We start from the raw sequence: 24,898 nt of genomic DNA, 5'->3' as shown, positions 1-24,898 counted from the left end.
TAGGAGGTAATAGGTATTGCCTGCTGAATTTCATTTCTTGATGGTGAAGAATACATGAGCGCTTACATTCGGAGAAATTCTAGCTGAGCCCTGTCACGTATCATATTCTAAGGCTGAATTGTTAAGTTCATATTTCTCTGAAAAAATGATATCAAATAATATCAGCTTCTTTCCATTGCCTTCAGTGAATCTCAGTATGTAATAGCAAACAAAAGAGAATGAGTAGTCAGGGAAGTTATCTCTAGTTCAACAAGTGGGGTGCAATTTCAGGGAAATGTCTTATTTCTGTACATTTCTTAGGAAATGGAACGATGCTGCTAAACAATGAAAATCTAAAGTCAACACTTCTGAAAATGAATTTCTGTAATTTCATTAATGTAAGCTAAGTGGTTAACAACACTTGCTTGTCTTCCAGGAATAAAGAACTACACACAACGATGTACTGTTTTACTAATTTTAAAATGAAAGAGCATGCTTTAAGAGCATGTTTGGTCATAGATGTGACTCTCTAACAGTTTAAAAATATGTAGGTTGAAAATATAACCGTAATTGTACAGAGAAGGTGTCTCCATCCTTTGTGGTGTGTGCATGTTTTCTTACAGTATGTTATTCTAACTCCCAGGGGCAGTCTGCAGCAAAGCGACAAGGAAAATTTAAAAAGGTACTGAATGTTAGTTTTTGACAAAGATATATATATGTATATATATATACATAAGTCTTTTTGCATATGACTTAAAGAATTTGTCTGCCACTATTGATTTTTTGATTTGTCTCCCTCATCTACCTTCTTAGTCCTGGGTCATTTGCTTCAGCGCCATCAGTGCGTCTCACTGTAACAGAGAGGCACGTGAGCACCTGAATATTTCTGCAATAAGTGCTGTAAAAATGCATGTGATTAGTGGTCTGTAACTTTTCTTTCTGTGAGATGCTCAGGCATCTTCAGTATTTATAGTGAAGATTTTCTGTGGCAAGTATTTCTACCCATTGTGTTCTGTCTGCAGATTAGGAATTGAATACAAACCTAACACTTTACATAGTATTGAATACTGAACTGCATATCAAAACAGTTGTCGGCTTGCGAGGGCTTTGTTACAGTTGTAGAAAAATTATCCTAAAAAGCAGCTTTTGTTAGTGAGGATGAACTTGATTGAGAAATGTCTCAATTCAAGATTGAGATTTATTCAAATATAACTTGGTGTGGGTTAGAGTTCATACAGTGATGTAGGAGATAGTAGAATTTACAGGGGAAAAGAATGTGTGGCATGTATAAGGTGCGTTTTGGGGAGTAGGACAAAGTGAGTGACTAACAGCCATGTTCAGTCTTCAGTTTCTCATACTTTTACTCTCGATTATATAATGTTCTCCCAGCAGACAAAGACTGAAACTCGTCTTTTTTTCTTCCTCTTTTTTTTTTTTTTAAGTAAGGTCCGTTATCAACAGGCTACCTCTATAGGGCTGCTGTTTGCGTGTAGAGGTTTGTGGTTATCTTTATTTCTTGTTTTGTTCTTCTGAAGTTGTAAGGCTATCTTTATTCCCTTGTTTTCAAGGTACTGTTTTCTGGAATGGCATGCAAATTAGATGGGATTCTTGTTAGAAATAGGGCATGAGAGTTGTGAATACCACAGCTAATGGCAGTAATCTGTTTGGTTTCATTTTTCTGTTTGTTTGGTTTCTTTAAGTGAGCTGGTAACTAAGCCTGCTCACTTAATTTAGTATTGGTGTAATAACTGTGTGGGAATGCAATTAGACTCCAGAAGGATTTTAATTTAATTACTTTGTAATTTTATTTTCATAATTTGACTGAAAACTATGCAGATCACTTTTTGGAAAGGTGTTTTAAAAACCCATGTGAATGCATGGTTTCCAATGGATAGGATATGAAGTCCTCATTAAGTAGATCTGTAATAAGGGAGTTAATCTCTAGTGTTTCTGTATTTGTTTTGTAGCCTGGTCAGTCAAAAGGGCATATGTAGATTTTAATTTTTTTTTTTTTGCGGGTAAGTCCAGGACCAATTTAAAGGATTAGCAGTGTTTATTATGGGTAATTTTGTTCCAATACCGGCAACTAGTCTGCAGAATTTCTTTGTTTGTTTTGTGGCTTGTCTTTTGTTCTTTATTTTGGGAGGGGGGGTGGTGGGATAGAGAGAGGAAGGAGGAATGGAAAAAAGGGCAATGTTAGCTTGCCCTTGTATGCCTGACACTACCAGAAATCCAGGATGGCTGTTTCTTGCAGGTTGAAAGTGCTTCTGTTTTGCAAGAAAGCAGCTTGAGGTTATGCCAGGAAATAGCAGCCTGATTTTCCAAAGAAGATAATTAATTCTTTTGTAACTGGACAAAAAGTCAGTAGGTTCTTTCCACAGTATAACCAAGAGTCTTTGTCCTACTGGACATGTACCTCAGAAGTGATCACCTAATCCCTAATTTTCTGGTTCAAAAGCAGTGCTGAGGGACTTAATTTTATCTGAAGACAAAAATGAAAACCCTTCGGCATGGAGTTTTATGAAGTGTCTTCCTGCCTTCAGAACGTCTAGACCTTTAAAAAAAAAAAAAAAGAAAAAAATCCTTTCTCTCTGACTGCTGAACACTTCATACTCATTAAGTTCAGAATTCAGTGATGTTTTTCTTGGAACTCTTGAATCCCATTGAAGTAGAGAGAACCATTTTGTATTGGCGTGGAAAGCTGACTTACCCTTGGTATCTAGTGTGTAAGCACATGCTAAACAGCCGTGTTTAAAAAATAAAAATTAAAAATTTGGTTCTATGTACACTTCTTCTTTCACAAACTACTTTTTGTTATATGGTTACAATCTGACTTTTACCTTCTCTCCAGCTTTTGTTTTCAATATAGAATAGAAACAGCACTGACTTCTTCTGGTTTGTGAGAAATAATTTTGTTATTTTACACAATGCAGCTTTGGAACAGCAGTATCATAAAATTACAGAGTGATTTGGGTTGGAGGGGACCTTAATATCATCTAGTTCTAACTGACCTGCCAGGGACACCTCCCACTAGATCAGGCTGCCTAGAACCTCATCCAAACTGACCTCAAACACTTCCATGGAAGGGGCATCTGCAGCTTCTCGGGGCAACTTGTTCCAGTTCATCTCCACTCTCTGAGTAAAGAATTTTTTCCCCTTATATCTCATCTAAATCTCCTTTTATTTATTTATTTATTTTTAAACTATAAAACTGGATGCCTTGTCCTGTCATTACAGTCCCAGATAAAAAGTCTTCCCCGATCCTTTTTGTAGGCCTCAGTGAGGTCTCCCTGGAGCTTTCTTCTCTCCAGGCTGGACAAGCCCAGCTCCCTCATCCTTTCTTCATAGGAGAGGCGTTCCAGCCCTCTCATCACCTTTGTGGCCCTCTTTTGGACCCGCTCAAAAACAGCTGTGCATCCTTCTTATGCTGGGGATCCCCAGGCCCGGATGCAGTACTCCCGATGGGGCTTCACAAGGGCAGAGTAGAGTGGAAGAATCATCTCCCTCCTCCTGCCTGGCTGAGAGATAGAGAACTTGTGCATCTTTCTCCCCAGTTTGCCATTATTTCCTATGCAGGTATTAGTAAATAATAGCAGAAAACTAATATGATTGTGAAATGAATCATGAGAAGAAATGTGTCAGATTACTTCCTTTCAGCTTTAGACATTATCTTTGTCTATCCAGGAGGCTTTCAATATTACAGTAAAGTGTGCATGCCCAATTTAATTTTGTGTAGATCTGGCTTGTGACTTTAGGTACTTCAGTTAAACAAGATGGTTGCCATAAAACAATGTTACACAAATTGTCTGCATCTTAAAGTAGATATGAATTCCTTGGATGTATTCAACTGTCTGTATGCAGACGTGCATGTGCAAGGCATTTATTAAATGGAAAATAAGACCAGAGATGTTTTTCTTCAAGGAGGTTTTTAGTTAGTTATGCTGTGGAATGCCTTGAAGTGAAAATAATATTTTTAATGGAATTTCCAGATAAAGTTCCAGATGGTGAAACATCAGACATAAATATAAAGTAAAATACTTAAATTCTTAACTATTAATATAGGACTTGTGAGGGCATTGTACATGTTGTATATGTAGAAGTTATAGTTCTGAAAGCAGTGCCTCCTGTTTTATTATGTTAGCCCATGAAGTCAGAGGCAAATGATTGGTGATGTGGTAGTAGAGGCTGAACCTTACACCAGTATTCCATTCCATTTTGTTGCAGTGCAGCAGATAGTAGCAGAAGGGCATTCTGAAAGTGTGATATCTGACATGGAAATGCATGTGAAGAAAAGGGGTATCGTTGCATTCCTCCAGGCCGGAAAAATTGTGCCTGCTGACATTCATCAGTGCTTGCTGAATGTTTATGGAGACCAAACAGTGGATGCAAGCACAGTGAGGCAGTGGCTGGTGCATTTCAGCAGTGGCAACAGTGGGTCACCTCTGCTGGTGCAGATTGTTATGGCTCTTATTCATTGCTGGCAAAAATGCAGCTCTAATGCTGATGAATACATTGAAAAATAATGTTTTGTAGTTGAGAATTTGTTCTATCCAGTAGTGTTGTTGTGTTCTTTGTATCTGTTGTAGTTTCAGTGGAAATAAATAGGAGGCATTACTTTTGGAGCGAGCTACGTACAATTAGTCTCTTAAATGAAAATGTTCATCCTCATAACTGGGATTTTGCTAATGTAATTATGCCTGGTTTGAAACCTTGAACCAGACTAACAAAGTCTTCTGATATAGGCAAGGATCTATGGCACGTCCTGAGTATGCCCAGGCCATTTAGATACATAACCTCAAACTTTCATTGCCAAGCAAGATAGAAAGGGACCTTAAGTAAGGAAATCCTGAAATATTAGAGTACTTCTAGGAAGGCAGATTTCTTTCTCAGGAAAGTGTTAGTAGAGTGTGTCTCATAAACACTGCGAACTACTGATTCAGATTTTCTTACTAGACTAACTTCTTAGGCATCTTAAAATGTTTGGTGTGCTTTAATGAACCACGTTATTGGTTTCTACCTTTCTAATTATAGTAGCCAGCCCCAGCACTAAGTTCCTGACTTCTGTATTCTCCACTGCACAAGTTTGCCTTCGTGAACTGTTTTGTCATGCTTTGGTCTAGGTATTGATGAAGTCTTGTTTAGGTGTGTGTGTGCAGGTCGTGCCCTTCCTACTGGTGTACGGTAGTTCCTATGAAAACTATAATGTATACTAGTGCTCTAAACAACCTTTAAGAAATCTATCTGCAGATGTCACTTCAGTGGTTCAACCTGCAATTGGTAATTGTTGACTAGCGTGAGCTCAAGCTGTAGTTCTATTTCAACGCTAGCGTGTAGAGTCTTCAAAGTAGTAAATAAGTTGTGTTATCTTCCACCTATTTTGAACATGAATACAGGTGAAACTTGAACATCTGTAGCAGCAAACTAGGACACAGTTGTCTGTGGATGCAGTAGCTAATTCAGGGGAAGAAACGCTCTTTCAGGAGGAATAAACTGGATTATCATATGATGTAATTCATGTGTATATTATTGTAGTATTTCTAGAGTTCAGTCGTTTTCATGTGCTTGTTTATTGCCAGATTTGTGGGATAGGATCTCTGACTTCTTTACCTTTTAGCCAAGCTGTTTGCTCTCCTTAAAATAAATAAATAAATAAACCTCCTGTTTTCCTAACTAATATGATATAAAATTATCTGTAAATACGAAAGTCAACTTGTTCGATTTTAAGCTTTGTCTTGTACCAAGTGTGCTATTTTGTTATTTGCATCTTTATATTGCTTTAAAAAAAAAATAGCTCTTAGAGACTAATAATACCTTTGCTCTTGGAATTCCTATTCAGTGTATGTGTAGCTCTGAGTAGTTGCTTGCTGTGATTTATTTAGCTTTTGTATCCCCCTCAGTATGTGCCTCTTCTCCCACCTTCAGGATGTCCTCACTGTTCACTATCATCTGATACCATCTCCATCCAAGAGTAAAAATGGCAGCAAAGAAAAAGAAAGAGAACAGGAAAAAGAAAAAGATGTAAAAGAAGAATTTGCTGAAGCTCTACGAGATCTAAAAATACAGTGGATGACCAAGTATGTCTGCTGTTGTTACTACACAACCTTGAAGCAGCTATACAAAATAAACTCTGCAAAACATTGTGTGCTTCCAGCGTCAGAATCTGTACTTTCATGCTCTGTCCTCCTCTCTTCTAGGCTGGATACCCCTGATGTGTACAACGAGTTGAAAGAAGCCTTTCCTAATCATCTTCCACTGTATGTTGCAAGACTTCATCAACTGGATTCTGAAAAGGTTATATAACATTTTAAAACTTTGTCTCAATGCATCTATTCAGCCTAATCAACTGAATCTTGTTTCACACATATTTAGCCTTGAATTGGTTGCTGTAGCTGTACTCAGTGCAGTAAAGCAGAAATTCCTGATTAGATTGATAGTGATATAAGCTAACTGAACATGGATTACTTGATCCCACAATAGAATGAAAGAAGTTGTGGATTCATATAGTTGTTGGCTTGTCATCTGTTCCTTATTCAGTTAAACGTATTGTGAGCTTAATTATTGCTTTAGGCAACGAAGTGTTACTCTGGTATCTGAGCAGAGCACGTTTCCCATTTTGCTCCTCTTATGAACTGGTAATATAGCAGAATTGCTCAGACAAGTCAAGGCAGTAACCCTTTGAAGTAACACAGCTAAATTCACCATCTGTCATTATCCTCAAAAGTGAGAACCGCAGACTATTAAACAAAGTGTCTATGTGCATGGGGTTTTTTGTTCATCTTGATCAACAGCTTCATGTGTATGTCAGTAGTTTTAACTACTTTTCTGTTTGATTCGGATTTTGCATTTCAGTCTGAAGTGAATAACTGCTACCATTATTTCTTGAGAGATTATCAATTTGTTCTGGAAGGTGTGTTTTTCTTCCTGTAAAACCTGCGTGTGCGCGTTCACTTTGTGTTTTACAGTCTGTTTTGAGTGAAATGTACTACGTACATGGGATATCTTGATAATGCAGGCTTCTCATCAGGTTTTCCCTTGTGGAAAATGTGGAGAAGGTGTAGAAAAGGGCATATTGAATCACTTAATCTTATTTCTGCATGCCTTTGCCATTATCCGAGCGGTAATAAAACCCACAATCAAGTAGCATGATTTCATATCACTAAATACATTTCTTACTCTTCTTTTAGGAACGTATGAAAAGACTTGATGAAATTGTTGAAGCCGCAAATACTGTAATCTCTCACATTGATCAAACAGCATTAGCAGTTTATTTTGCTATGAAGACTGATCCCAGACCTGATGCAACTACTATAAAAAAGTACCTAACCAGTAAATAATTTTCTTGCATCCTATTTTTGTGATCTCTGTACTTTCTCTGCCTGTAAGAATCGTAATGACTGTAATTGTTATGAATGACTTGTGTTATTATTTTAAGCACAGACAGTTTCAAGCTTGTTTGCAGGATTTTGTTCTTTATTATATTTCAGGAGTACAGGAACACTGAGGTGTGCAATTTGTTGCCTAGAAATAATAAATAAGGGTGCTTTCAGGATGTAAATGAGTCTGAAAAATGGGATACTAAGTTTGTATCAAGCTTAATGTCAAATCAGAGGGATTGTTAGAACCTTGATGTAGAGGCTTGTGTTTGGAATGCTAACATCCTTTTTATAATACTTTGCAACCTTTTGGAACTGGGTTAGAAACTAAAATTGATAGCAGTCTTAGAAGTAACTGCTTGCCAAAGATCTCATTTGTGGAACATATGGTGACCATACTTGTGCTTCTGAGTATTTTTGAGAATTTTTTTTCCTCATTAGTGTTAGAAATGTTCCTCTGAATAACCAGTATTCATCCTTAAGAAGACAGTGTGTTCGAATTGATATCCTAGTCTGGACAGTTATTGTGGTGCTCTTTTAGTCACAAATACAGGAGCTACAGATTTGAAGATTTGGGCCTTAGAAGGGGAGGCTGAACATTTACTTATGTTAGATAATATACCAGTTTTCAGTTCTAAAACTAGTCTGTTCTAGCTTTCCCCAATGTGTGTGTGCGTGTAATTCTAGAGTTGCTGACATAAAAACAAAGTTATGCTATAATAAATTTCATTCTAAACATTTCTTGGTAAGGTGAACCGTTAGATCATGTGGTTGAATCTAACATCTGAAACTGAACACCAGATGTAGTGGTGCTTTAAATGGGTGCAATTCCTTTGAAGTCAGCAGAATTGTATCTGCTCATGCTAGTGCTGGATTTGACTCTGTTTATAATGCCAAGAACAGCAAAGCTTTATTTCTAGATGCTGGCTTTCTCAGTTTTAAAATCCTGAGCTGCCCTTGCCGTAAGGCACCAAAGATGCCTTCAAACTGAGGAGAACAATTGAGGTTTTTGTAATGTATAGTATGTCCTAGATGATTTTTTCTCAATTAGTTTTGTTTATAGTAAATAGCCTTGTTTTTAAGATGATGTTTGTGCTTATTTTCAGTCTGTGTGTGCTAACTGCTGCTAACAGTCAGTACTGATTCTGTTCTTAATGATGTATCTATGAAAAGTCCTTAATACTTTTCATGCTGCTTTGTTTTCTAGTGAAATGGAAAAACAGAAGACGACTTTAGTGGATGCGCTTTGTCGAAAAGGAAGTGCCCTGGCTGACCAGCTTCTTCATCTGCAGACCCAAGATGGGGCTGCTTCCAGTGATGCTGAAGGCAAAGATGAGGATCATGAGAGTTGCTCAGAAGCCTTGACAGAGACGTTCTGGGAAACAACAAAATGGACCGATCTTTTTGACAGCAAGGTAAGAGTGCAGAGTAGACTTTATTTTGCATATTGTATTTTTTTCTATGCTCTTTCCTGGAATTATGCACCACCTTTGTGTGCACACATACATTCCTCCCTTCTGCATTTCCATGCTGTCCCCATAAGTTGTGCTTCCTTAATGACTTTTTTCCACAGAGATTTTGTGAAGCCTATCAAATCTGTGGTAAGCCCATCTCTCTGTACGTTAATGTAGGGTTAAAAAGAGGGGTATAGAGTAGCAGACTTCCCTGGAAAAGCTGCTTTCTTTATTGAATTGCCTCTTTCTGTACCTTTCAGGCAACATTTTTGGTTAACCTGTGAGCTGCTATAGCTCTACACAGAAGTACAATCTGCTACTCTGTTTAGTTCTCCTTTCTGTTGCCTCTTCTACAAAATGGACAGCAGAAGTTTTGTGTTTTGCTGTCAGAAATGTCTATAAACATAAAAGAAGAAATCCTTAGAAATGATCACACTGAAAAATTTATTAGCAAAAAATTTCCTGTTATTTTAAGATTACTAATGCTGAGCCTAAGTTTGTCTGTTTCAAATTGAAACAGCTATTGCAGAAGAAAAAAATATTTGAGGCATTATACTTGTGTAGCTTCTAATTCACTAAGTTTGGCTTTTTAATGATTGAGTTACTATATATTATTTAATTAGTTGCTGTGTGTAACTCTACGTATGGCTTTGGAAGATGAAATGGCTAATGCATTTATTGCTATTTCAGTTAAGCTGCCAAAGCACTTCAAGATAGTTACAAAAGAAAATCTTAAAATTAATTTTCTTGATAGTAAATAGTCTTCCTTGTAAGAATTTGTGCTTTAGCTGGAGGCTTGAACAAGAAGGTTGATGGTGGCTGCTCTCTCTTCTTTTAGTGCATGTGGTCTTGTACACATACATCTTTTAAGCATTTTCCTTCTGATCTTTATCTGATTATAGTATCCCATGGTAGCAGATCTTGTGCTATAATCATACTGTGCAGGATGCAGTTTTTCTGGCTGCTTATCTGTAAATACAATACTAGGAATAATGAACCCTGTTCTACTTCAATCTTTTGATTCTAAACATGATGTGAATGTTTTCAATGGAAAAACTGCCAGCATAGCTGTCCTGCCGGAAACGTATCAAGAAAAGTGCTCTTATTCTGAAGTGAGCAGCTCTAGTTTGATTTGGACAGACTAGGGATTTAAACCTCTCTTGGATCCAAGCTTGGGACCTGTCTATGTGCAAGTTAAGGTTTTACTCTGGAAATGGAGGCCAGCGTTGTAGCATTTCATGTGGAAGTGAGTTCCATTGTGGTTATGCAATGTGTTTGTTTGCTTTCCTTCTTGGTGTTACTAGTCAAGCAAATCTTAATTGATTAGGGATACTGCATTTAGTTCAGAACTGTTGTGGAATACTCTGGGTATTTTACACCCATGGCTTCTGAAAACTCTGAAAATGAGTCATCCCTGAGATATGTCCCAGACTGGACGTGGCTCTGGGCAGCCTGGTCTAGTGGTTGGCAACCCTGCACTCAGCAGGGGAGGTTGAAACTCAATGATCTTTGAGGTCCTTTTCAACCCAGGCCATTCTGTGATTCTATGTTGTTGTCCTATGCTTTTCTGTCCTGTACCCATATCTGGCCTCACTTACTCAGCCCCACCTGCCCCATTTGCAGTTTGTTGTCTCTGGTCTCTTGCTGCTGAACAAATTGCTCTTTGTCAGTATAGTAGTGATGACTAACGTGAATAATATTACAAGGGCCACAAAATGATTGTCGTATCTGTTGTATGAGGAGAGGCTGAGACTGTTTAGCCTGTAGAGAGAAGGCTCAGGTAGATACTCTCAGTGCAAATAGGTGATGAAGGCAGGGGGTGGAAAGAAGATACAGCCAGGCTCTTCATAGGGCTCCCAGTGGCAGGGCAGGAGGCAGTGGGCACAAACTGAACCATGGGAATTATTACTTAAGCAAAGAGTGATCCAACGCTAGAATGACTTACCCAGATAGGTGTTGAAGTCTCAGTCCTTTGAGGTGTTTCTGTCACCGCTTGGCAAGTAGCTTAGATAGCCTGCTAGTTTCTGTGGTGCTTTTCTTCATGCTTCCTGCATTCTGCAGACATGTTGGTTGGTCAGTAATTATGCAGTGATAACTTTGCTGTCAGTTTAATCTTTCAGAAGGCCACGTGATGGATCATAGAATCACAGAATGGCCTGGATTGAAAAGGACCATAATGATCATCTAATTTCAACCCCCCTGCTGTGTGCAGGGCTGCCAACCACTAGACCAGGCTGCCCAGAGCCACATCCAGCCTGGCCTTGAATGCCTCCAGGGATGGGGCATCCACAACCTCCTTGGGCAATCTGTTCCAGCGCATTACCACCCTCTGAGTGAAAAACTTCCTCCTAATATCTAACCTAAACCTCCGCTGTCTCAGTTTAAAACCATTCCCCCTTGTCCTGTCACTATCCACCCCTGCAAACAGTCGTACCCCCTCCTGTTTATACACTTCCTTCAAGTACTGGAAGGCCACAATGAGGTCTCCCCGGAGCCTTCTCTGCTCCAAGCTATAGAAGAGGATATCTCCTCTCATCTTTCCAGTGATACTGTTCAGCAGTTCTAATTCCTATGGACATAAAATTTGAAGGGAAAGAAATAAGACTACTTCAAGCAATGTCATGTGTGTATGATTATTGGAACTGTGACTTAGTTTTTCACTTTTTTTACTTCTGTTTTCTCTTTCTGGAGACTCTGAAAGGAATGAGGAGTGAAAATAGTGTGATTTCAGGTCGTGGTGAGATTGAAAACTTTGCTTTGAAAGGAGACAATAGTGCACTCTCATGATTTTCCTTGCTAACAGATTTGGAGAAGAGAACTAAGGCCAGACCCAGGGGAGTTATTCTCAAAAGAGGAAACAGTACTGTTTCTTTTCATTGCTTTATAGAAGTTTTATGTTTGCTGTGGTTTGTATTCTCCTATTTCCATTGCTAACAGGTGGCATGCTCACCTGGTAGTTTCCACGAGAACTAACTGTAGTAAGCAGTTTGACAGCTCAGACCTGCTGTTTGAGCTGTTAGCACTATGCTTTCCAGCCAGTGGAAGAGTGTTCTTTGTGTGGTGTTTGGCAAAAGAAGGCAATGACAGTGCCTTCAAATGGATTACAGGCACTACAGTGCAATAGCAGCTAATAAAGAAGGAAAATCGGCTCATCCCTTCCAATAACCAGTGACAGCTCGAGAGAAGCGTGATCGCTGTCTGGAGAGATGCTGCTTCCTCGGCTGCTAACCCTTAAATGAGGATGAGGAGAGGCAGACCCAGGCTCTACCTCTTCCACTCACTCAGGTGCACTGCTTGCAGCTGAGCTCCCTGGGGTAGTCAAGCCTTCTCACCTGGTGCTCAACCATTGGTTGAGGCCGAGATCTGGCAATTCCACTGTGTGTGGTCTTTCAAAAACATAAGAATATAATGAGGATCCAATTATGCTTTATTTAGCTCTATTAATATCCAAGACTACAGATCTGTATTATGATGTGGTCTGACATGAAAATAGATAGGGAAAACATACAGTTATATTCTATTATCTGTTGTTGTAGACTGTGAGAATAGCAATACGTGTGTTTATATATATACTGTTGCTTTTCTACAAAAAATGAATTTAACAATTTGCAGCTCCTTCCTTCCACTGACTTCTACCAAACTGCATTTGGCGTTCAAGCTGACTGTTCAATATTCATCTATTTTTATCATGACAAGATTTATAGGTGGGATTGTGCAGAGAACTTTCTCAACCTTCTTCTTGAATAAACACAAGTGTCTTCTGACCAACGCAGTGTTCTAAATATCACCATTAGCATTTGGTTTTCTTCCTTTGTAGCTCTTAATCCATGTAGAATAATTGTTCCTGTAAATCTCCTGCTCATTGTTGCATACAGATTTACTGTTTTACTGCTGCAGTATTTTACTATTTTAGAAACAATTTGCTTAGTGCAAACAATTTTGTTTTGAAGACTGGTAGAGGAAAATCTGAAGTTTTGAGCATCTAAGAGGAACCTTAGTGTTCATGTAGCTCACATTCTTTTAGGAGGGAAGTTTGAGAATAGCATTGAGAACACAGTAGTATTTAAAGCTTCAAAACAAATTCTAAGAAACAGCCAAGTATGATTGTAACAAAGGGCAAGAGTGTCTCTTCTGATGATCTACAGTATAAATGACTTGGGCTTGACAAAATTCACATTGCTAGTAAAAAAAAAAAAAAAAAAAGGCTGGAATGCATTTCTGTGATTGTATTCTGGACAGACTCAAATGGGACTGACAAAATGAAGTGTTACGGCTTGGCTTATCACCTCACTTTGGATGACTCATTTCTTTTTTGGGGAATAGAAATGCAGACGGAGGAAAGGTGAAGTTTGGAATAGTGATGTAGGATCAGGAGCAGGCCTTGTGTTGAACATCCTCGTAATCCCCAAGAGGCAGCTAAGCTATTCTAACACGTGAGGTTTGTAGAACTCTTAGTGTACGTGAACATGGCTTTGCGTCATTGATGCTCAAAAGATGGAACAACACAGTGAGAACAAATGGATGTGAATCATCAGTGCCGTATTCTAGTGCTTCAAGTATGTTTACAGCTTTAGGTAGAAACATTGCATTGATAGAAACAGGGTTTTTACCTCAGAGCTTCACTGAAGTCCAAGTTCATCCAGATGACAACAATTAAAAGCTAAGTGAATCTCTGAAAACCAAGAGGGAGCATGTTTTCTTCTATGTTATTTCTAAAGGTGTACTGAGAATATCATCACTAATGTGTGTTTTTGCCCGCTCTCTAGTAAATTAAGTACTGTTTGAGTGCTACCTCTCTTCTGCTCTTGAAGCATGTGCGTTACCACAGGGCGTTGTTAAGTTCCCTTAATTGCCTGTTTTCCATTGAAGCGTCATGCTTGTTATCACGTTATAGCAAGTACGTAGGGAAACTGGTGCTTGCTGTTGCTAGTAAGTACATTGTTCCCACTTTTCTTTCTGGTTAGATCACTTGTCTCTGAAGTTTTACTTGAAATGACGCATGAGAGAAAATACGTATTCTATACAGAAAAGCATTTTGGATATACCACGGTTGAGGCAGCTCTGTTCAGCTGGTATTTGATTATGCAAGCAGATTTGCGATTGTGCTTTAGCATTTTTTTAAGCACTGAAGTATACATTCTGAATGTTTTTTTTTACTTACCTGAACATAGCTGTAACTTTTGTAGGGCCAAAAGGACCGATTTTAAACAAAACCGCTACAGGAGAGTAGTAGGATTTACCGATTTCTTACTGAGACTGACACATCTATAGAGTTTAATTCCCCTTATCCCCAACAGTGAATCCAAAGGTTAAGCAAAAAGTCATGTTTAAAAATAAGTAAACAGATAAAACGCCCAGACCTTTCCATCCTGCCTTTTAAGCATCTTTGGCCTGGAGTGTTTTTCATATTACTGTCAGATGCAGCTGTCTCTTCCAGCGGATCATACTCAGTCACTGCCAAAAGCTTGTTGCTGTGCACTTGATTCCATGAACTCCTTTCCCTCTCTTGAAAACAAGATAAGTCAATTTTTGTGTGAATATTGCTTTTATTTGTAATAATTGATAGAGCAGAGAGTCAACATAAGTAGCTAAGAAACCTTAGTTTATTCCCATGGATATATTTGAGCCTGAAGAAACTCACTCCCTGATAATTATAAGCATGACAGCTTCAATATTCTTATAATGAGGTGTGTTGTCTTTAGATGCTGTGTAAACTAGCATTGCAATTATTTGTAAATGTAGGTATGTTTTAATCAGCAGCTCAAATAATGAGGTAACTGATTATGCAAGTCTCTTCTTTTTGCTAAACGTTGGTATTAAGATTCCCAGAAAGGTTTTCGTGAGGTTCTTGTTTAGTATTGCTGGATTTCAAGTGTGGGGGTTTTTAAGGAGCGTTTTGAGATTTGAAAATACTGTAGCAATGCAAACGTTGTGAGAGATTACGACAGAACTTTATCAGAACTTTATCCTCCAAAGCACATGCATCTTTTTGTAGCTGTCAGCAAGTGAGGCAGGTAATTAGGAGTTCAGTATCCAGCTACTTCTGTGGGTCTGGCTTTCAGTGCGCTTATTATTACAGGCCATTAGCCTGGGGAATGTAGGATCTAACATTTATTTCCCACCCCCAAAGCATCCTAAAAGTGCATATTGTTTTTTATTTCCCTTGATACAGTTCTTTGGCCAGTTTCTCATCTATATCATTTGTTCTATAAAAGCTGGCCTTCTATTTATTGAAATTATGACATAATATCAAGCATTTAGAATGCAATCCTATTCTTACATCTAGCAACTGTTTCTGTACACTATAGATTTGTTTATTTGCTGTTGTTATACGTTCTGATAGCAGCTGTTAGGTCTTAACAGCATTCCAGCTTATATTGTTTACACATATTGAGGAATGACCTCCAGTTGGGTGATAACTATAAAGCTTGCACTATTGTAATCATAAGGCTTAATTTGATCAATATATGCACGAGTTATAAAGTATTATTTCTTAATTTTTTGGCTTGTAAATCTGTACTGCTTTTAAAGCATTTCATGTATTATTCTTAACTTCTGAAGTGCTAACAAACTTTTACTACCTGTTTACAGCTGACTATGGGTTTTTTGTTGTTTTTTTTTTCTTGCAAGCACTTAGACAGAAATGATCTTTTCTCAGGAGGTGTTGGAGCATTGTTTCAACCTTTTGGTCCTTCAGAGATTTTTTTTTTTTGTCTCATTTAGAAATACCCAAACTTTTATTTGGCCAGAGTAAGGGTGTTTCGTAAAATACTTTGTTTTCTTGCCACATAAACTCTAGGAAGCCCTGTTACGAAAGAAATGCTGTCAAGTGGCTTTCATCCTGCCTTTATCACTGATGTTCAATAACCATTCAAAACTTACAGGGTCAGGTAAGAGCTTTCTTAATAGAGCAGTGACATTATTTCTGGTTAGCCGTTAATATGTTATATTTGCTGAAAGCTCCAATGCATCTTTCACTTGATTTTGGTTTGGTTCTTTTGTTTTGTTTTGTGGTTCTATCATACTTTCAGAAAGGATTTTGTTTTTTTTTTCATATTATTTAAGTTTAGTTTAATCAGTTGAGTCTGCTAATGGATCCACCGAGCAGTTGTTCAGAAGCGTTTGGATTGAGAATGCGGCATGCAAAGTACTTTTCCAATAGCGATATTTGGAAAAATTTGTATGTGAATGGTGCTGTATGCTCATTGTTGCATATGTGTGTGTGCTTTAACTAGTACAAATTGTATTCAGAAGCTATTGCAGCTTAAGTGAATACTTCAACGTAACAAAATAGTACTGGAAGACAGAAGAAGAATGAGCAACGCTTGAGTGCTTGGCATATGAAGTATTTGGCTCTTCGGAGCTTGGAAATTATACCTCCACTTCCCTGATAATTAAGCATGCTATTTCCTTTTCTAGCTTAGAATTTTAAGTATAGATACTGCAAAGAATGGCATGTCAATTAATATTCAATAAGTGTTCAGTTAGCTAAAATTAGGCAGGTTCTTCAGTCCTTGCAGGATAAGGGATATCAGATTCCTTCATGTTTTATTGCTGGAAAATAAAATGCAAGATATTTCTTTCTGAACATCCTTGAAGTGTTTTTTTGTTGGCTTCTCAAAGGTATATTTTAAGTATACATTGTTGGAAAACTGCCTTTCATTTGAGGAGTCAGAGTACAGGAAAATCGTTATACTGAGTGAGGGGAGAATGAATTGCAAACTCTAATACCAGATTTCATTAAAACCTTGCTAAAAATAAGTCATGCCACGTTCTCCAGCTTTGGTGCTTTCACTCATTAAAAAAAAAAAAATTAAAGTAAAATAGACTACTTACTATGAGTATTCCAAAGGGAGTAGATGAAAGTGTCTTGATTCATCACTAATTGTTAGCGATGGATGAAGTGGTATGAACCACCTTGCAGCTCTCTGAGCACTGTTAGAGTGTTCAGAACCTGATTTATTTTACATTACCTCTGAAGTAAACGCATTCATTTACATGTGCTAGTAAGAGTGTTGTCAGGTATTGTGAACTCTGTCTTTGGAGTTTGTATTATCAAGAGAGAGGAACTTTTCTGATATTCTGTTCTTAGTACAGTGCCAGTGTTGAGGGGTTGACCAAAACCTGAGGTTTGTCTTCATGCTTACCTGTCTTCATTGCCTGTTTATAACAATGTGCATACCTCTGTATGTATACATATATATATACATATATCATTCAATATATATGTTCATATTTGTTTCTGCAGTAAGTTTGTTTCCTGCGAACCTGCACTCTTAATGGGGTCTTTGTTTCTGTGGATCAAAGATATATCTGCCTGGGTCTTGATTATTTTACTTTGTTTCAGCTGCTTTTTAAAGTTGCCTTTAGCAAATGAAAATCTAAAGAGCCTAGAAATGCAATGGATAAAGAAATTGAATAATGATATCTGTATTGTCTGAGATGTTCTAAAGTCAGATACGTTCATGAAGTCATAAGTAGTTTCTAGGATGTTCTTAACTGCTACTAGGAATCATCTGTTTTCCTGCCAAAAAAAATGCAATCTGTTTCATGTAAATGTTTTACTTTAAATCACTTCTACTGCCTGAAGAGAATCTGCTATTATTTGTTAAGCCTTGTAGGAGCCACGTATTTTAATATCTAAACTGCTTTGTTTTCACATTGTAGGTTTTGACTTTTGCCTATAAGCATGCATTGGTAAACAAAATGTATGGGAGAGGACTCAAGTTTGCAACAAAACTTGCAGAAGAAAAGCCAACAAAAGACAACTTGAAAAACTGCATTCAGGTAAAGTATATTTAGGAAAATAAGGGGCTATATCAACGCTGAGTAAATGTTTAAACGTAGGAGGCATAATCTTTGTTATATTTTACGTTGTAGAACTCAAAATGTTAACCTCATCCAAGCTTTTGAGGTTTGGTCCCGTTTTTAATAGTGGCTTCTTTCATTTTTTCTAGAGTATCTGGTTTGTGAGTAACTGTCACTTTTAGCAGATTTACCTTCTGGTGTAGGTACTGCAGCACATAATGCTGAGACAAATTCACCAAAACTCTTCTGCATACTGAAATCATTATGTTGGTGCTTAACCGCTGTTATCATTACTGTTATTAATCACAAATACTGCTAGTATAATATAGGTAGAGAATTAATGGGAGTTACTGTACCTCCTCCAAAATTGTGTTTAATTGAAAGGCTGTAGATCACTTAGCCTTTTAGGGCTGGGTAAATTGAAGTTCTCCAGGATTATGTTTCTGATTATAGATATCCTTAGTAAGATGTTCACGTCAACGCAATGTTTGTTAGAGGGATTTAAATTGAAGAAGAAGGCCCATGAGCGTCTCACTTCTTTTTTTTTTTAATGTTTGCTTTTTTCCTTCAGCTAATGAAGTTACTTGGATGGACTCATTGTGCAACTTTCTCTGAAAACTGGCTTCCTGTTATGTATCCCCCTGATTATTGTGTATTCTAGAAATCTGAAAATTGTAAACCTAAAGTAATTATATGGGCAGGATATGAAAAGATAAGTTTGATTTTTTTTTTATATAGGAACGCATGTTTTCATTACTGAATGTTGATTATTAAATTGTGTGTATTTATCAGTAAAGGCACCTGGGTACAGCTTAATACCTGTTGACCTGACTCCAGTCATCAGGGAGTTACCGTATTGTGCATCCCATTGCTGGCAATGGATGTGCCAGACTGCCAACACAAAGGATTTGGAATTAGGCTGATGTAGCTTACTGCATGCATGTTAGGTTCTTAACTGTTAATTTTAACTGCAAACATGTAAAAGCTCTGTATTTTTTACAGTAAAATGACTTTTAACACGTTTGATCTTAATTTCATTTTCAATTGTATGAAGGCCTTAAAGCTACTGCAGGAGTAGCTAAAATCTTATTTATTAGATGAAAGTAATGGGACATAATTATCCGTATTGTTTGCAAGAGTTTACATTTGTGGGTTTTTTATTATTTTTTTTTTAAAGAAAAATTCAACCTCTGAAACTGTTAATACATGCAGCTCAGAATTGCTGATACATGGGTGCTCTTGTAAATCTTCATTTTTGGAGTGATTTCAGGCAAACTCAAAAATCCACGTGAACCTGAGTATCAGGACAGGCTGATACACGTACCAAGTGCCACACAGTTAAATCTTAACCAGGTATTGTAAAGCTATACATACATGTTTAATAATGTTAAAAATGTAAAACAGAGCAGAATAAATGTGCAAAGCTGACGATCAAAGAACACCATGTGCGCTCTGATACTTTAAAAGATTATTTAATTAGTAACAAAAACGAATAACGAAGCTAAAAATATTGGTTTATCCGGGAGTACGTAAATGAAACTTGCTGAAAGAGAACTCCTTAAAACAGCAGAGGTTCAGTGCAGCCTGGAAGATCAGTGCTTTCTGTCAGTGCCTCCCTGCTGACTACTTAGGAGCGTTGTTCCTCCAGTGGAGTGAAATTGGTCTGTTTGAACAGCTCGTACGTATGAAGCCAAGACAAATGAGCTACATTATTGTCTTGCCAGATTTCTTGTCATGTGTGCTGTAGAATTCAGATACGGCTACAGCTTTATAGACATAAATGCGCAGAGGGTGGACCGTAATTCCGCATCACGTTCCAGACCGCAAGATGCTGGCATTCAATCAAAATTAGAAGTTGTTTTTTCTTCAGTTCTCTCTTACTGTGGCTTTCAGCAGCTTGACATTTGATTCTGGAAATTCAGCTAGGATGGATGTATCAAACACATTGCAAAGTTGTTCCAAAAATTCATAGTCTGTACTGAATCTGAATTTATTCGCCCATAGTAATACTGTCCCTGGCTGACAGAAGTACACTATTGTTGCTAGCAGGGCGTCCAGAGCAGTATGATGGTATACGACATCACTTGCCAGTATAAAATCATAATGGTAAGTTGATAAGGGGAAGTCTTCATTGAGGCGTTCTCCCCAAACCAGTTTTCTCACTTCAGGTTTGTGCGTATTCATGTTGTTTGTATTTCTTGAAATATTAAATGAGAGATTTTCAAGAACTTCAGGCAAATCAGTAGCTGTAACGTAAGCTCCTAAAGAATACATAAATGTGTTTTAACCTAAAGATAAATAACTTTTTTGGTATTACTTCCCCTGCTTCCCCCTCAGCAATAACTAAATCTTTATTAACAAAACAGGATTCGACTAACTTTCATTTTTATTAAAAAAAGCAGTGGGTAACGTATTAATTTCAACTGTTGCTTCATTGCCTTAAAGTGACAGTTGCAGATCTCCATCATGTTTCATAAGAAATCCAAAAGGAAACAGTTTACTAACCTAAGATGCAAGCCACGATGGAAACCAAGCCTGTTCCAGCACCGATTTCCAAAACTTTCTTGTCTTTGAGGTTGAATCGTTCTTGATTTGATTCCAGATATTGAGACAAAGCCAGTGCCTGAAATAGTTACCACGTATTCATAAGACGGTATCGGTTAAGTTGCACAAAAATTAATTTGATGTTTTTATACTGTATTTTTTTATACAGTGGAAAACACTGATGGCTGTAACATAAACATAATATGGAAAGAAATATTGTGTCCTGTTCTTTATATCAAGCAATCCAATTTAAACCAATTAATTTTTAATTTTAGCTTTTGTGAGATAATGGATTTGCAGCAGACATGTATACATCTTGTGATTCCTCTCCCAGCCCCAGATAGGTAGTGTTCAGATGGGAACCACACACCGAGCAGCACATAAGAGATGTCATGTCATGCAAAAAGCCATGCCGTGCTTTAGAATCACGTTCTGGTTTGTCAGCATAAAATAGATTCAGGCTTCAGCAGAGATTTTTTGAAAATTGATTTTTGTTTTTTTTGTGAAGGAAACTTTAAGAAATGATTATTTACCAACTTGCCTCGACGATACTGTAAATTGAAAAGATGATTTACCACAGCGTTGGACAATTACTGCTTCCCAATCTTAAATATATTTATATCTATATAAATGCTTCGTGCATGTCTAAAAGTATTCTACTCTTTATCTTGGTGTTAGGGTTTTGAGTCCTGTGCTTTTTCATAATGCAGCACTCACTACCTGCTCTGGGAAGGCTGACAGCTCATGAATCACCAGTCCAATTTGTGCAGCCCCTGCTTTTCTTGGAAAGTTTTACCATCTGCATTCTGACACCTGGTTAATTTGAGAACTGATGTTCTGACATCCTGGGATAAGATACTGTTTCACTTGTCCATACACTTGATTTTTCTCTCTCTTTTTTTTTTTTTTTTTTTTTGGTCAGACATTATTGGTGAGCTTTTCCAATAAATGTGGATCTGAAAAATTCTGAAACCCTCTCTTCCTTCAAAGGCATTTTTCTGAGTCTGCTTAAGTTCTTTTTCAGAGCAGGAGGAACAAAGACTGGAGAAGACCTGTTTGCAAGTATGCTTTTCCATACTGCCGTGGTTTTGTTCCAGACTGTTCTTTAAAAGAAACATTTTCATTGTTTTAAAATCCCTTATTTAATCTTTCACAATTTTCTTCTTTAGCCTCCTTTTTTGTCATGCTGATTGTTTGCTTCCCAGCACTGACTAACTGGAAATGTGGAAGAAGCTGAACATTTCTTTCCAGCTGTTTCCAAACAATTTTAACATTTCTTTCCAATATCTTCAGTTAACAAACAGGAAGGTAGGTGTGCGCCTGGTTTTTCTTTTTTGTCTTCTGTAAGTGGAAATAATTTACCATCTATTCACTTACGTGCCCTATTTATTTTGGTGCAAACTACCAAATTAGTGTAAGGAGGAGCTTTCTGCTCTGCTACTTCTCAGCTTAGTTCCTCACGAGGAATAGGTGTTAAATGAAAAAAGATTGGCTTGAGGTTTGTCTGCCATTGTCACAACTGACTTATTTGTCATGTCAGCTCCCTGGATGGCATATTGAGTACTTACCCCGGGCCATACCACTGCTCCGTAGTGTTCTATGGATTCCTGGATGACAATCTGCTGGCCTGCATAAGTATAATGCTCTTTGTCGAAGTAGTGGGAGACTCTAGGAACCCAGTTCTGCAGTATTTTAAGAATTACTGGTGAATCTGAGAGAGAGAGAGAGAAGGCAAAAAGGGTATTTTGTATGCATGTGTTAATGCACAGCTTGTTAAAGGATGGGAAGTATTTTGTGATTATTGTACGTGAGCGCACGCACTGGAAACGCTGTCGGGTCATTGGGCTCAAGACCATCTGCTCTCCAGATGCGGACAGTCTGGCTGCTGAAGGAGCAGAAGCAGCATTTTTAACAGGCTGCCCAGAGGAGCTGTGGTACCCCATCCCTGGAGGCGCTGAGGCCAGGTTGGATGGGGCCCCGGGCAGCCTGCGCTGGTGGGGGGCAGCCCTGCCCACGGCACGGGGTTGGGACTGGACGAGCGTTAAGGTTCCTTCCAACCCTAACTATTCTGTGAGTGGATGTTTCCATGGGCATTTTACAGATGTCAAAATATAAAATACAGAAAAGTTGCTCTCTGGTGCTGCTTAAGAAATAAATCTCTGATGTCTAAATAAAAGCCAGAGGCTTTTAACAAGATACGTGTCAGTTATGGAGTTAGAATACTCTTCCTAGATTGGGTCCAAAAATAAATTACAACAGAGGAAAAAAAAAAAAAACTGGGAAAAGTAGAGCTCAAGAAGAAAAGTGACAGATTGACATCTACTCTCTGAAGACAGAAAAATGAAGGGATGAAATGCCAGCATGCCACAGCAATTACAGCATTTAAACTGGATTATACCTGAGTTGGATTCCGCTGTTGATGAGCACTTGGAGCTGCAAGTGCAGTCCTCAGAGTCGCACGACTCTTCACAGGCTTCGCCTCCTGCAGTTTGGCAGTCTGCTGCTCTTTGCATTTTGTTGGGAAATGGTGGCTGCCGGGCAGAGATCACGGAGAAAGAGCTGAAATAAATAGAAATACGCATATATATGTATAAAAAGTTGAGGGCAATTCCTTTGTGTAAGATGATGGGAAAGCTGGCTGCGGGATCTCTCCATCCTGCTCTGGCTCTGCCCATGCTTGTGTGATGGGGCTGGGTGGCCTCACACTGCTGGAGGCTCCTCTGGGCATCTCCTCCAGGCTGCAGGGGTAGAGGTTTGGCAGCAGGTAGTTTTTGGGGGCAGAATGACCGCAATGTGTGGAGGTGGTTTGTTTGCACACATGATACTGACACCATTGCAGTTCTACTGATACCTGATCTATTCCTTACTAATCTGTTCATTGACAGGCATGAGATTTGCTACTCCCGTGGCACTGCAGTTGTGCACAGTCACGGCAGGTGATTTCATTTTTTTCACTGATTCAAAAGGGAGAACGCTTTGAAGTAATTGGAGTTCTGCAGATCTTGTTTTGTGTTTCAGTCCTCCTCAGAGGACCTCCATCTGGCAGGTAACGAGTTCTGGCTGCACACCTTTTGTGTGTAATTCAAGACACAGTGAAGGCATAGGAGGCTGCAGACAGAAGATAATGCTGGAGCTCCGGCAGCCAGCTCCTGCCATTTGGGGCATTTTTCTCCCACTTTTGGCAATGTGCCCCATTGGAGGACAGCAGCGTTTTCTATGTGACCTCACATTTTCCAAAGTACGCAGCCTGTTCTCAGCAATGCCTCTTTTTTTTTCATATCTGGAGCTAGAACAAACAAGTTCTAACTGCGACAATTCAGACCTCCAGTTGGCTGTGGGAATACCACAGAACATATTTGAGATGGCTTAGTAAATGTGTATTTGTTGCTCCGCTGTTAAGCATGCGCAATTAATAGCTTCACTCAGCTTCCATTCAGTGCAGAATTCTAAACTAAATGAGAGACATTCTTTTGCATTTTAAAAGTTGTTATGTTTCCTCCTGTTTTGTTCTTTGAGATCCTCTGAAAGAGAAGTCGGCTTAAATATTCATCAAGATGCTTTGCTGTTTTTATTAAAGCCCATTTTAAAACAATGGAGAGATCTGGAAAATAACCATCGCTCGCACTGATGGACCTGGTCTGGGCATGAAGTCCCTCAGGTGCCCGATGGCAATGTGGGAGAAGAGATTATGCACTCTGCATTTGTTCATAGTGACAGACATATGATGCTGGGCTTCTGCATGCCACAATAACATCATTCGTATCTCTTCATAGGTTTAACTTTTGCCTAGTAGGAAGTTATTATTTTGTACAGCCCACCGCCACGACTATTAGCGATTCATAAACTGGAGTAATTCTTTTTTTAAGCTACAAACTACATTTAGTCTGGATTCAAATATATTAGTGTATGAACAGCTTTCATTTATTATTTTAAATGACAAACTCTACCTGAGGGCTACGGGCGCAGGTCGCTACGGAGTGCTCCTGCTTCACATGGGCATCTGCATCATTAGTGGGGTTATTGGTGGTAGGTGGATGGTTGGACTGGATGATCTTGTAGGTCTTTTCCAACCTAGCTAATTCTATGATTACACGCCCCGTGCACAGGATGGTCAATTTGCTGCTGTCTTCCTAGACATGACATTTCATACTGTTTTGACAATTTTCTGATCTGTATTTCACTGAAAGTGAGCCATCTCTTATAAACATTTAATTTTAGGAAGATAATATGGCAAACAAGAACTGTTCCCTTAGAAACTGCTGCCCCGTTAACAGCTGATTTATTGGCGAAGTGGTTCTGAAGGGAATCGTCACCTACATTCTGTGGTTTCCAAAGTTTAAAGTCATTAGGCTATGCTAATAGTGTTTGACATTGTTGCGAGCAAAATAACTTGCTACATCACATTTGATTTCTTCAGAACTTTAGGAAGATGGAATAATTCATAAAATTATATCTTATTTGCTGCATTAAGTTAAAAAGGTAATAAAATGCTTAAGAGTAAATTATAAGATCATAGATTCATAGAATCATAGAATTAGCTAGGTTGGAAAAGACCTACAAGATCATCCAGTCCAACCATCCACCTACCACCAATAACCCCACTAAAGCATGTCTCTCAACGCTATATCTAAACGTTTCTTGAACACCTCCAGGGATGGTGACTCCACCACCTCCCTGGGCAGCCCATTCCAGCACCTGACCACTCTTTCAGAAAAGTAGTATTTCCTAATGTCCAGATGG

The 24,898-nt window shown here is 38.4% G+C and overlaps 2 protein-coding genes across 9 annotated transcripts in view; one reads left to right on the top strand and one right to left on the bottom strand.

Annotated features, from left to right (window-relative positions):
- Positions 1 to 20,372, top strand: part of TPP2 (tripeptidyl peptidase 2) — a 49,478-nt gene extending 29,106 nt beyond the window's left edge. The window contains exons 24-30 of one of the 2 annotated variants that reach the window (XM_021415776.1): positions 623 to 661; positions 5,902 to 6,053; positions 6,174 to 6,270; positions 7,164 to 7,294; positions 8,560 to 8,767; positions 17,474 to 17,593; positions 18,186 to 20,372. In XM_021415776.1, coding sequence (XP_021271451.1) covers positions 623 to 661; positions 5,902 to 6,053; positions 6,174 to 6,270; positions 7,164 to 7,294; positions 8,560 to 8,767; positions 17,474 to 17,593; positions 18,186 to 18,275 — 837 coding nt within the window. In that variant the 3' untranslated portion in view covers positions 18,276 to 20,372. The remainder of the gene's footprint in view (positions 1 to 622; positions 662 to 5,901; positions 6,054 to 6,173; positions 6,271 to 7,163; positions 7,295 to 8,559; positions 8,768 to 17,473; positions 17,594 to 18,185) is intronic. The other variant, XM_021415785.1, reaches the window with a different exon arrangement.
- The window catches only part of METTL21C (methyltransferase like 21C), a 36,831-nt gene continuing 31,413 nt past the window's right edge, over positions 19,481 to 24,898 (bottom strand). For 5 of the 7 annotated variants that reach the window (XR_002444027.1, XR_002444025.1, XR_002444028.1 and 2 more), the window contains one exon: positions 20,512 to 22,717. Coding sequence is in view for 1 of the 7 variants with exons in the window: in XM_021415825.1 (XP_021271500.1) it covers positions 19,481 to 19,875; positions 20,120 to 20,237; positions 21,727 to 21,869; positions 22,557 to 23,037 (1,137 nt within the window). In the remaining 6 variants the exon portion in view is untranslated. Of the gene's footprint in view, positions 19,876 to 20,119; positions 20,238 to 20,511; positions 24,763 to 24,898 lie in introns of those variants that run through there. The other 2 variants (XM_021415825.1, XR_002444023.1) reach the window with 2 other exon arrangements.

Source organism: Numida meleagris, chromosome 1, assembly GCF_002078875.1.
Source record: "Numida meleagris isolate 19003 breed g44 Domestic line chromosome 1, NumMel1.0, whole genome shotgun sequence".
Lineage (NCBI taxonomy): Eukaryota > Metazoa > Chordata > Aves > Galliformes > Numididae > Numida > Numida meleagris.
This window is presented reverse-complemented; position numbering and strand designations above follow the sequence as displayed.